This window comes from Ambystoma mexicanum, chromosome 5p (assembly GCF_040938575.1).
Source record: "Ambystoma mexicanum isolate Mex_15411 chromosome 5p, UKY_AmexF1_1, whole genome shotgun sequence".
NCBI lineage: Eukaryota > Metazoa > Chordata > Amphibia > Caudata > Ambystomatidae > Ambystoma > Ambystoma mexicanum.
The window spans coordinates 492,446,008-492,459,624 of record NC_090930.1 but is presented as its reverse complement, the minus strand read 5'-3'; the positions used below and the strand labels follow the sequence as shown (position 1 = coordinate 492,459,624).

General features: G+C 49.8%; 1 protein-coding gene across 1 annotated transcript in view; it reads left to right on the top strand.

Annotated features, from left to right (window-relative positions):
* ITM2A (integral membrane protein 2A) overlaps window positions 1-13,617 on the top strand; it is a 153,539-nt gene that overhangs the window by 67,439 nt on the left and 72,483 nt on the right. The window contains exons 2-3 of the mRNA XM_069612906.1: window positions 1,361-1,492; window positions 2,826-3,008. Coding sequence (XP_069469007.1) covers window positions 1,361-1,492; window positions 2,826-3,008 — 315 coding nt within the window. The remainder of the gene's footprint in view (window positions 1-1,360; window positions 1,493-2,825; window positions 3,009-13,617) is intronic.

Here is a 13,617-nt window from a genome sequence, read left to right as displayed (position 1 = left end):
CTTGTGTTGCGTATGTTCTGAGGTATGTTCCAGGTTTTTGGCACTTGCTGAGAGAAAGAAGATCCTTTGTGTTTTCTCTTGTTGTAGGGTTTTGGTTCCAGGCGGATAGCGTTGTGTATAGAGTGATGTTATTGCCTTTGGAGTAGGTGGCAGGCCAGTTTGTCAGAGGATGAGCCTGAGGTCTGCCACTTCCATTTAGCAACTCTGCACTTGCGTTTCAAAGCAGCAAGATCGGAGTTGTAACAGCTCTTGTGCTTGGAGGCAGGTTTCAGGCGGATTCTCATGACTGGGGCAAGAATGTAAAGAGTGTCGATAGCGAGATGAAAGTTGGCAAGGACTGAGTCTATGGGGAAAATTGGTAGAAGGGATGAAGGTGGAGCTTAACTCGGGAGCTGATACTCGTTTATTCGGTCAGGTGACTGCGTAGGATAGCAGTGCTGGTGGAGGTTCGGTCAGGGGGCCGAGAGGTCCCAGATGAGTGATCAGACCAGGCGAGCGTGGGAGTGAGGGGGTTGGAGAGCGGGGGATGAAGGCATCAAGAGTATCCGGTACGAGAGGCACACTACCTTTTTGTTATATAGAACCTATTTATGCTTTGCATGTCTTTTAGATTTGTTCCGGTGCTCGTTCACAAACACTATTTGGGAATGTATCACTTAGATTTCTTTTAATAGAGCCGATTTCTTTTAATAGAGCCTAGTGCTGAGGGGAGTTGGGAAACACTAATCCTGCTCCGCTAGGCTACAAGTAGAGTTTGAATAGCCCCAGGCAATTTCAATCTGTGGGCTATTGATGTGTTTAAGGGTGGGTGCAATCTTGGAATGTGTGGCTTGGTTTGATGCCTGAATTGTGGAGATGTGCCTGTGCTCCAGATTGGGGGGGGGTAGAGGGGTGGGAGCATTGAATAGCATGAGATGTCTTGAATGGGTTCGTTTTTTTAAAATTATTGCTAAACGTGCGTACGTTTGTTGGCTAATCCTGTGTGATGGTCTTTATTGATGCTGCATATATACCTTGGCCTACTCTAATTATTGCTAATGTCCTTCCAGTTGATCATTGTAGCAAAATATCTACCTCTATCACTATTGGACCTTTTTGCTAATACGGCTATCTGCAGAGGTCACTTTAGGCATTTCCACTGCCTCTGAATACTGATGGTCAACATTGCCTATTCTACTTGAAGGCTGTTGTATCTTATCCCTACTGCCCCTCCCCAGGCCATCCTAATTTATTATAAGATATGTGTGTTTTTAAAAAGTTGTGGTTTTCAGTTCTGTTGAGGGTGGCTTTTTTTTTAATCAATTAGTAATTGTGTACACTGTATAGAAGCCTAAGTGATAAACCTTTTTTTCTTTTAAAGGATCCAGAAGTTGCGACACATGGAAGTAACAATTCAACTGGAAGATGTCTGCTTATACTCCTTGGCATTGCTTTTATTCTTGCTGGCCTCATAGTTGGCGGTGCCTGCATCTACAAGTATTTCATGCCCAAGGTAATTTCTATTTATTTTGCTCACTTTTGGACCGAGTGCTAGTTTGTACACGTCAAAGAAGATTGTCATAATAAAATCGTAATTATTCAACCTAAATGTATGTCTGCAAAAACCAAATGTATGCTTTTTCAATTCTTGAGCCTATTTTTTGAAATATGTATGATCGATTCTGTTGAAGCAGATTTGACAAATGCACTAGATTGGAAAAATCTAATACCTTTTTTGGCAAGGCGTGGAAGGGCACTTGCCAAGCACTTCCCCAGTAGGATGACCTGACCATTGATGGTAGCAATTACAAAATGTTGCGGGTACCTGAGCAACCTAATAGCTGTGCCTGGCAAATGCTGGCTTTGCCAATGCTTGCTTTTAACAGGACTTCTGTGAAGGACACATGTGCTTATAAATTCAGTGGTTGAAAGGAGACCTGGTTAGGACATATTTATTACACCAGTAGCTGGTTTTAAAGTAATTAACTCTCGGAAGCCTCCTTTGAAATGCACTCAGTTTGATGGTAAGGCTACATTAGAGCAAGCTCAGAGAGATGTGGGAAGAGGGGCAGGTAGTGGGTAGAAGTGGCCATATGGATTTGCATGGCCATGGGCAGTCAATGGGTGGGCAAATAATAATCAAACTCCTACAAGCTGTGTCCCTCATATGCCATCTCACGATCTGTTCTCTAATTCAATAGTTAAGGCTTATAGGTGTCGGCTAGCCCAAATTAATTAGAAGACACGTTCCATTCCATGTGTGTGCCTAATGCATAACCCTCATACACAACGGTTTTAGCATGCCGAAACTTGGCGTTCTTATCTTGGTTTTATCGCCGTCAACCCTGCATTGGGGGCCGATAAGGGCAGTACTGGCTGGCCAGCTTAAGCATAAAAGGCTGAAGCATTTCTCAGTATCTGTTGTGTATGATCCTTGCCTTTAAAATTGCTTGGTATGTATGGGTTTGCTTCCATCGCAAGGCATTCTGACAGCTGATGGGTGGGCCAAATCAGTAATGGCGACTGCTTCTGCATGAGCCTGTTAATGGGTGGGATGGGTGATAACTTGTTTTTTTTTTTCCTTGTCCCTCCTTTTTGACTTCAACACTGCTTTGCTGTTGACACTACTAGCAAAATAAACGACCTAGTAATAGTTTACAGTATTTTACATTTGAATGACCCTTCCGCATATGGAGCTTGTAGTTTGATATTGAAATTGTCATATGCAGTTCCAAGATCAATACTTATTGCACAGGGTCGACCATGTTAGGAAATTTTTGTTCCTAGTGTTCAACTGTCTAAACAATAAAATAAGATCATTCTTTTTTTTTTTTTTTTTGTTGCAGAAATACCATGCGGAAATGCGCTACTATGAATCTCAAAGCCCAGAACACGTTGCAGAGCCATATTACCTGCCAATTGCAGAAGATGCTGATATACGTGTAGATGATAATGTTGCAATCCTCGATGTCCCTGTTCCCAATTTCTCAAGCAGTGACCCAGCTGCAATTGTGCATGACTTTGATAAGGTGAGTAAATGAGTATTTTTCTTTTTTTTTGTTGCATGTCATTAACATTTACAAAGAACAAATAATTAAAGGGATGGTCTAGTAAAAAATTTTATTTCAAAAATAGATAGGCCACATAAAAAATAATACTAGCATCCTCCGTTTTAAAACTTCCTATGTAAAATTTTGAGCTATTCAAGCTCAAAATTCGAAAAAGCAAGCACAGGGGCGCAGCCATTTTGTGAAATGGAGGCCCTCCTGTGCTGGCTTTTGCGGCACTAATGAAGGAAAAGCCAGCCAGCTGTAGTAAACAAGTCTACCGCTGGGTGGCTTTCCCTTCATTAGTGCCGGGACTCGGAGGACGCGGACCGGAGACCAGAGCAGGAAAGCTGCAGCTGAATCTCGGTAAGTGCTATTTATTTTTTTTACAAAAAATAAGCACTAGCTGCGGATTTTTTTCTAAGTTTTCCGGGCTGGAGGAGCCCGGAAAAGTTAGAAATAAAACCGCAGCTTTAAAAACATAAATACAACGTCCCCTCGGAGCACCGGAGACCCAAAGTGAAAGCCACAGCAGGCAGAAACACGCGGTTATGTTTACATGCCACGTAGTGTTTCTACATGCAGCTGCTTTCCCATTTGGGGCTCTCGGGCTCCCTCTGGGGAGCCCGAGAGCCCCAAATGGTAAAGCAGATTCAGGCAGACACAACGTTATTGTGTTGGAAAACGCTGCGGTTTTAAAACCGCAGCGTTTTCCAACACAATAAAGTTGTATTTATGTTTGCAAAATACAACGTTTTTAAAGCTGCGGTTTTATTTCTAAGTTTTCTGGGCTCCTCCAGCCCGGAAAACTTAGAAAAAAAAATGCAGCTAGTGCTTATTTTTTGTAAAAAAAATAAATGGCACTTACCGAGATTCAGCTGCAGCTTTCCTGCTCTGGTCTCCGGTCCGCGTCAACAGGGACCATTTTCGGAATTTTCTATGCCCCTGAAGGGCAAAGTTCTTGTCAAGTTTCGCTTCTTGGAGGATTCCGGAAGATCTTTGAGGCCTACCCCGCATGGTCATGGCCCAGGATAAAGGAAACGCGACGCCTGGATCCAAGCTGTTCAGGAGCTGCCCTGGATGCGGATTGCAGAATGTCTTCAAGGAGGATGAGCATTCCAGATGCCTCTACTGCCTTCCCGAAGACAAAACGCACGTGGAGAAGGACTGTGCGTTTTGCAAGAACATGTCAGAGGACTATGAAGGATAGGTGTACCCGTCTCACCAACTGGCTGGAGAAGAGCCCAGTTGCAGGTGAGAAGAGGAAGTCCCAGCAGTCTTATAAGACCTTTGTGGGCGCTCAGGCAACGGGGGCCCAAAAGGCAAAGCACTGCGAGTCCGCGGGCACCAGGACCGCCGATCGGTCGGGCTCCTCGGTTGCCAGGTAGGGCGCACTTTCACCAACACAATCAACCACGAGCCAACGCTCTGGCTTGGGGAAGAGGAAATCTGAGAACCCGGGTAAGCTTCGGCAGAAGCCCCGGTCGATCCTGACAGCCGAGGGGGAGCAAGGCGGTGAAAACCCCGCCCCCCCCCCCCCCCCCCATCCGACCCCAAGGTGAAGGCCTCCAGCACGCCTAAGTTCGCAAAGGCCCTGATTCACCCGGCTAAGGCCTCTATCGAGGAGCTGGCTGGAGTCACGAAGATCCCGAACAAGAAGTTAGAGGAGGTCCGGTCCCACGGGAGGGATCCCGATGAGGCGGGGCGGATGAAGAGGCGGACGAAGAAAGCAACGGTGCTGAAGAGGAGCCCGTGGAGGCGGGGGATTCCACTCCCCCCCCCCCCCCCCCCAACCGTCGCAGCCGGTACCTGGGCCACAAGACAACTCGGGAGCAATCTTGATGGCAAGCCAGGCCTTGTGTACGGAGATGAGGACAAGGTTGCCCTTTCCTCCCCAACGGATCCTGGACTGTCGGGAAGCCCTCGACGCAAGCGGAGGAGAATTTATCCCCCCACCCTTCCATCCTTCACATCCTTGATCGCCTTCTCCTGATCCGAGGGATGACACTGGAACGGAGATTGCCATGACGGGGGACGGATGACGGGGGTGACGGGATGGGCCTTCCATCGCCACCTCCTCCTCGGGCCTCCCCGCCCAACGAAATTGTCTCCTTCCACGCCATGATCGCCAGGGCATCCGAGCTCTTCCAGCTCTACCCCGAGGAACAGAAGAAGGAAGGTTTCCTCTATCAACGGCGTGAAGCCAAGAGAAAGATGGTCCTCTCGGTCCCATTACTTGACAACATTTGGGACGAGGGGCTGTCGCTCCTGAAGAACCCGTCCACGACTCCTGCCAAGAGACCAGTACGAGAAGAAGTACTGGGTCCAGGATTCCGCCCCATGTGCCTTGGGGCGCAGCTGACCCCGGATTCGGTCGTCTCTGTGGCGGGGGTGACTGCTTCAACTTACCTCCCCGCCGGACAGCGAGGGGAAGAAACTGGACACCATGGGACGGCGGGTCATTTCGGTGGCCACTATTAAAGCGGCCAACGCCCTCGCAATCATGGTCCGCTACGACAGGGAGCTGTGGTTTAAGATCGCTCCCCGGATGGACTTCCTCCCGGATGACCGGCCCTGGAGATCCTACAGGAAGTCGAGGTGGCGCCAGACCACGCCATAACGGTGGCCACGGACATTGCTGACACGGGTTTTCGCCAGATGGTCAACGGTGTTTGCCTTCGCCGGCGTGGTTGGCTCAAGGCAACCGATTTCCGCCAAGACGTGCAGACCAGAGTTCTGGACATGCCTTTCGACGGGAACAACCTGTTTGGCAAGACAGTGGACGAGTCACTGCAGGCCATCAAGGCCGACACAGACAGCTAGGGCCTTGGGGGTTCTGCAACGACGCCCACCCTTTCGGAACTCCGGAGGCAAGCAAGGTGCCTCCAAAAGATTCGGTGGCGGCTCCTCGACGTTCCGCCAGGCGGCCCACTCCCCTTCGCAGGAGGCCTACAGACGACGCGGCAAGTAGGAGGATCTCGGCCGCAAGGCTGTGGCTGAGCAGGACTGAACCGGCCGTAGCGTCGGGGGGCCCCCACCTGAGCACCCCGGTGGGAGGCTGGCTGGAGTTAGTCAGCGTGTGGGAGTCCATCTCCACCGACCGATTTGGTGCTGGATGCACTGGCCCGCGGGCACACTCGTTTCTAGAAGTGCCCTTGCATACCATCCGTGGCCAAGAAGGAAAACCACGTCCCTCAACTGCTGTTGGAAGTAAGGGCGATGCTGAAGAAAGGAGCCATCAAGCTCGTCCCAAGAGGCTCTGGGGTGTACTCACGATACTGCCTCGTAAGAAAGGACTGGCGGCTGGTGACCCCCGTCGTCTAAATAAGTACATCAAGTCTCGGAGGTTCCGGATAGTCATCCTCCAGCACGTACTGGGACAGCTGGAGGAAGGCGCCTTCCTATCGTTGTTTGACTTGGAGGATGCCTACTTTCACATCCCATTCTAAAAGGACATCGAATGTTCCTGAGATTCGTAGTCCAAGGGCGACACTATCAGTGCAAGGCCCTTCCCTCCGGATTGAAGTCAGCGCCCACCGTATTCACCAAGTGCCTAGCACCAGTGGCGGTGCGGCTGTGCCTGCAGGGGATCCACGTCTGCCCATACCTGGACAACTGGTTCATCCGGGCAAAGACGAGAACTCGCTGTCGTGCACACAGCAAAGACTGTCCAACTGCTCACGGATCTGGGATTCTCTATCAATTTAGCGAAATCCCACTTGGTGCCATCGCAAGTCGCCCTGTTCCTGGGAGCCAGGCTCGACACAGTGGCGCAATTGGCGCCTTCATCGGAGGAAAAGACGAAGGCCATCCTGGGCAAGGTGCAACGGCTGTCGACCATGGACGTGGCCAGGGTGAGGTCCATCAATTCCCTGCTCGGCATGATATCCTCTTGCATCTACCTCGTGCGCCTGTGCGGGTTGCGGATGCGTCCACTGCAAGAGTTCCTCGACGCCCGTTGGACGCAGGCGGCGGGAAGCTTCGAAGACAGGATCCCGCTCAACGAGACTCTCCGCCAAGTGATCCGGTGGTGGGGCACCTGCGCGCATCTGGTGGCGGGTATGGACTTCTAGACCCCCGCACATCAGGAGACGGTGACGACAGATGCCTCCCTGGAGGGATGGGGAGCACACACACCAGAGATCTCCACGCAAGAGGCCTTTGGCTCCCAGAGGAGAGGTCACTACACATCAATGTCCTGGAGCTCCGAGCCGTGTTCTGGGCCCTCGGGTTGCTCCTCCTGTCCCTCACGGGAAAGGTGGTAAGGGTCTTCGCCGACAACACAACCACAATGTTCTACATCCGGAAGCAGGGAGGCACCAGATACCCAACCCTATCCAAGGAAGCCCAGGATCTGTGGCACTGGGCCGTCGCCCAGGGGATTTTTCTGGTACCCTTCCATCTGGCAGGAATAAAGAACACCATCGCCGACTCGCTCAGCAGGGAGCTGCACTCATGCCATGAGTGGGAACTCGACTCGCTCAGCAGGGAGCTGCACTCATGCCATGAGTGGGAACTGCGTCAGGTCAAGTGGATCTACTTTTCCGACAATTGGTCGATGGATCGACCTATTTGTGGCGAACACCAAGTGCTGGAGGTTCACCAGCAGGCTTCCACAGCCGGGGAAGCATGGGCAATGCCTTCTCATTCCCCTGGGGCGGTCTGTTCCTGTATGCGTTCCCACCGTTGCGACTCATCAACCAACTCAGACGGTCCCGGTGCAGGATCCTTGTCGCACCGGCGTGGCCGAGGCAGATCTGGCACCACGACCCGGGGTAGCTGAACTTGCAGGCCTGGCTCCTGCCACACTAGAGTTTGGAGGGTACGATATCCCGGCGGACTGCAAGGAGCTGCTTGCAAAAGCCAGGGTGTCCTCAACTCTCGTGTTAGGGACACAAATGGATGAGGTTCTCTGTCTTGGTGCCATGCACAGAAGATTAACCCTCTGTGGATTACGGCCCCTCAAATGCTGCCGTACCTACTGTCGCTGACCAGGGAGGGTGGGGGGGGGGGGTCATGCCTCCATCAAGATACATCTGGCGGCGATCTCCCGCTACACCACAGCTCCGGGGCGATCATCTCTGTGGTCTCATCGCCTGGTGAAGGAGTTTATGAAGGGACTGTTCCGATCATTCCCGCCGGTGAAGGCTCCGGCCCCAGCATGGGAGCTCAACGTGGTGCTGAGCAGGCTCATGGGGCCGCCATTCGAGCCTCTGCATTTGGCACCGTTGACGTTCCTGTCGTTGAAGACCGCGTTTCTTGTGGCCATCACCTCCGTACAACGAGTGGGAGAGATCCAGGCCCTCTCCTGCAAACCACCCTACCTGACATTCCACGAGACGAGGGTGGTGCTGAGGACGCACAAGGTGCCGTCGGACTTCCATCTCAACGAGCCCTTGGTGTTACCTGTTTTCTTTTCGTCGCTGGCCGAGAGGACTTTACACTCGCTGGATGTGGCTAGAGAGCTGAAGTTCTATGTGGACCGCACGAAGAGTCTTGAAGACGTCACAGCTGTTTGTGAACTTTGGACCTGTGAACCAAGGGAAGGCCCTCTCGAAGGCTTCCATTTCCAAATGGCTCTCCGGCTGCATCATGCACTGTCACCGGTTGGCAAACCGACAGTTGCCCGGCCGTCCATGAGCCCATTCAACCAGAGCGATCGCTGCTACCACATCGTTCCTGTCTGGTGTGCCCTTGCTGGACATCTGCAGGGCTGCTACGTGGAGGTCGACGCACACCTTCACGAGATTCTACTGCGTCGGCTGGGATTCCTGGGAGGAGTCTAGAGTCGGCCAGGCAGTGCTGCGCAACCTGTTCGCCTGAAGGTGGGCCTGGTGAGGGGGGTAAGATGCTTAATGTTGAGTTGATGTAAATTCTTAATGTTGAGCCTTGCCACCTCCCGTGGTTGTGCATGTATGTACTGCTATGTATTCATGAGCATGTGAATCCATGCCAGACCCCATACTGGAGAAGGGACAAGTTACTTACCTGTTCTCAAGCATGGTTCTGGCATGGATTCACATGCGAACCCTCCCTCCTACCCCTCTTCGGCTCGTCTCTTGGTCCTGCTGCCACTTTAAATCTGAAGATGGCTGCCAGAGGAGGGGCTTAGGTAGAGGGCAGTATGACCCAGAGACCAGTGATTGGTTACTGGGAGAAAAACAGTTCAGAAAGAAACTGATTTTTTTCTTTACCGAGGATTCCCAGCCTGACTGGGGAATATTCATGAGCATGTGAATCCATGCCAGACCCATGCTGGAGAACAGTTACAGGTAAGTAACTTGTTCCTTCCAGAGCGCTAGTACTCTCTCCTAATTCCTCAGTGGTAGCACCTGTCTACCGGGTGATGCTTGACATCCCGGAGGTGGCTTTAGCTCCTGGTAATCTTCATTTTTAACCCTGGTTAAACTGAGGATAGTAGGTTAGGTGGGTTGAACCAGGGTGAATAGTGGGACTTCTATGATGCCCGATCATTGCCATCACTGGAACAGTCATTTTTTATATACTACTTGGTTGGTGATTTTTTTTTCCCCACATCCCAAGTGTGCAAAACAACCTTTCCTAAGGGCAAAATAGAGATTTTTGCATTTGGTTGGAACCTTATGGGGTTGCAGTGGCAGAGTAGTCTTGATTTCAGTCTATTGGTGAGAACAGTTGGTCCTAGAGGCAACACAATAGATTACATTACACAGGTATACTTAAATATACCGCAGGTGCGGAGAATTAAGGTTTTAAGCTACTTGCCAGGCATATGAAGGCAATTTATCAATCCCGTCCACCCTACACACCCACGGACACATCCCCCACACCCTGGTTGAACTTCCACCTCTTCCCTGACTGCATCTGCCCAACACTGCTTTGCCCAAGTTTCCTTTTTCTTATTATTTTTATCCATTTGTGATCTTGTAACCGAATTTAAATGTCTTGTTCATGAAGGGAATTTTTCTAGTTGTTCCTATATGCATTTTCTCACCCCTTTTTTAAAAAAAAAAAAAAAAAGAACCTGGTGTATGTTTAATTTTACTAGCTGGTGGCTAGTAAGTGCGGTCCTCATTTTGCGTTGTTTAAAGAACGCCTACGCCCCAGAAAATAATATACAGGAGTGGCTTTCAGTTGATGGAAAGGGCCAAAATTCCCAAGTGGACCTGCAAATGTCTAGACCTAGGATTTGCATGCTGTCATTTATTAAGAGGACAAGGTAACTGCTGCCCTGGTTGAAGGATAGACTAGGTCTGTATGATGCAGCAGAACTCCCAGGAAAACCCCCTACATCGCAGAACACCCAAGTCCATTAAGCCTAGTCCATGGTTTCATTCCCAGAGGCGCTATAGTTCCAACACCCACACATTTAAAAGTGCCCATAGTTCCTCCCCAGCTTTGCAACATAAAACCTGATCATTGACGGCCTTTGAGTGTAAGTAGATGGGACTTGCTCTCCTGTTTTCTTGTGCAAGGTTTCAACACGCCCATGCTCTCAATGCTATTGTGGCTCTGTGGCAGGCTTAAAAGCCTGACTAGTGCTGAGCCAAATATTGCGTGTCTTTGATACTTTTGCACAAAAGGACAAGCGTAGGCGCTTTGACTACTACAGTGGTAATTTGGTGCAGTAGAAAAACTTTAACATGGCATTACGGCAAAATAGTGTTTTCCTAACTGGCCAATGGACATTTCTGACATGGAACCACTGCTGACAGTTATAATTAAAGGGTTTCTAGGGTCACTATTTCTCTTGCTTAGGCGTCCGTAAAAAATATTCACTTTGGCTGGTTCAGGGGCCCTTCCGTTTAGATATTTCAATTTTGTCCATGTTGGATTGCAGCATGAATAATCCGCCCCCACTGTTCCGCGGTCCTGTGAGTTGGCCTTGCTGTGGCACCAAGTGCTGTTTTGAGGCTTTTTAGTATTGTAGTAATGTATTAAGCATAGTAATGGAACATGTTACAGAAGGGTGGCAGACATGGACTGCATACAGACAGTTATCCGTCTGCCCTTGCCTGCCACACATGAGCTCCGGTTATACCCTACAGATGTTTTGATCACTCAGTAAGACACCACTGTCTAATTCTGAATTAAAATGGTCAAATAACCCATTTGCTTCATGTTGGCAATTTCTTAAACTTTTACCATACTAGTTTGACCACTCCATTCCTTTGCCGTCTGTTACTGCAATTAAACCTAGGGTACAACTTGGGGACTGGGCAAATAAACCACTGTCTGGATCCGGACCCACAAAAGCCAATGCATAAATATTGGCAAAAAACGGAATGACATATACAGTACTATACAAATATGGATGGCTAAGCATGGCTTATGTCTAAATGATGATAAAACCGAACTACTTCTACTTGGCTCTCCAACTAAACTTTAAGTTAGGACCTGCTTTTAAAGCACACAACATTGACGGTAACATTATTAAAGTAGCCAATGATGTGAAAACTCTTGGGATATATATTGATTCCACATTATCCTTCACTAGACAAACTAATGCCTTGGCGTCAGCGACATCTTATACATGTAAACTCATTACAGCCTGTCGCCCATATCTATCCTCCACCAACTGCATCTGGGTAGCAAGAGGCCTAGTTCTATCCAAGTTAGACTATTATAATGCTCTCTACCTAGGAACATCCCAACATAACATCAATAGACTTCAAGTCATGCAAAATAATTCCATCACATCAGCTTGCAATATCCCTAGGAAATAACATCTCAACAGCCAGACAGAAGTTAAAATGGTTGAACATTGATCTCAAATCATTCTCACTTACACACAAAAGCCTCTATAACCAGGCACATATATATACCTTTGCGAAACCTTTTCACAACACATCATCGCGACCTAGTAGGTCCGCACAGTGACACTGTCACCATACCACGGTTTAAACAACGAGCGGGCGGGATCAGTTTCCCAGTCCTGGCTGCAAAAAAAATGGAACTCTTCCCATCGCCTTAAGGTCAGAACCATCTTTCATGGCATTCTGCAACAAGGTCAAAACTTTGTTATTGGACCTGGATCACAATTCACCTACTGTTAACATATGCTCACACAATAATACACTATTTTCACCATGTATATGACTGTTAAGTAGTACATTTTGTTACTACCGACACTGGATTTACATGCCATTTGTATTACTCACTGCTACATCAACTTGTACGCTAACCTGTAATATTTATTGTGTATATGACTGTTAAATGTAAACTGCATAAATTGTAAAAACGGCGCTCAGTTGCCCCTGGGCTCGAGGTGCTAATGAATAAATACATATACATACAAATATGAAGGGACTCTTGCCCAGAAGTCACAATGCTTATCCACAGAATGTATCAATAGCAGGTAAGTTACTTGTATTGGTGATTGTTCAGAAGACAAAGTTACTGGTATCTTTCAGGTTACTGCTAGTATTCAACGACCAAAAAGCAGTGGAATGGAAGGATACAAATAGAATTGTGCTCATGTTCTCCAGCATGGGGTCTGGCATGGATTCACATGCTCATGAATATTCCCCGTCGTCAGGCTGGGAATCCTCGGTAAAGAAAAAACCAGTATCAGTTTCGTTTCTGATCTGTCTTTCGTAGTAATAACCAATCACTGGTCTCTGCGTCATACTGACCACAGCCAATGACTGCCCTCTACCTAAGCACCGCCTCTGGCAGCCATCTTCAGATTTTTACCGCACGTTCATGTGTTGGGATCCTCGTGCTATTGCTCTCGAGCGTTAGTGCTATTTTTTCGCGCTTTTTCACAAAAAACTTCGATTTTCGGTCAAAAGAGCCTCAAGCTCCACCGATCCTACATCCGATCAACGGGGACCCGTGTCGGATTCATCTGTGCCCCTCAAGGGTGAAGATTTCGTCGAGCTACACTTCGGAGGACTCCAGAAGCTTCTCAGGCCCGGTCTCGGAGATGGCCCAGGAGAAGGGAAGCTCGACGCCCGGAAAGCTGTTCAGGGCCTGCCCTGGATGCCAGCTGCAGAACGTCTTCAAGGAGGACGAACACTCTTTCTGCCTTTACTGCCTTCATGGGGACAAGACGCACGTGGAGAAGGACTGTGCGTTTTGCGGCAACATGTCGGAACGGACCATGAAGGACCGCCATCAACGTCTCGCCAGCTGGCTGGAGGGTAAGAGCCCGTCTGGCGAGAAGAAGAAGAAATCTGAGCGGTCTTCTAAGACCTTTGAGGGCGCCCCGGCGACGGGGGCCCAACATAAGGCCAAGCACCGCGAGTCCGCTGGCACCGGGAGCGCCGAACGGTCGGGCTCTACGGGCGCCAGGCAGGGCGCACCCTCCCCGGCACCATCAACCACGAGCCAACGCTCTGGGTCGGGTAAGAGGAAGGCCGAGCACCCGGCGAAGCTCCTGGAGAGACCCCGGTCGAGCTCTAAGGCAGAGGAGGAGCGTGGCAGTGCCCCCTCCCTCAAGGATAAGGCGGTGAGCGCACCTAAGGTGGTGAAGGCCTTGATCCATTCGACCAAGCCCTCTATCGAAACGGTCGCGGCGGCCCTGGCCCAGCCTGTGGAGGCTGCACCAGTGGTGGCGGCCTCGGGGCCCAGAATCTCCCTGCCTCCCCGGAGGGAGTCTTCTTTCGTG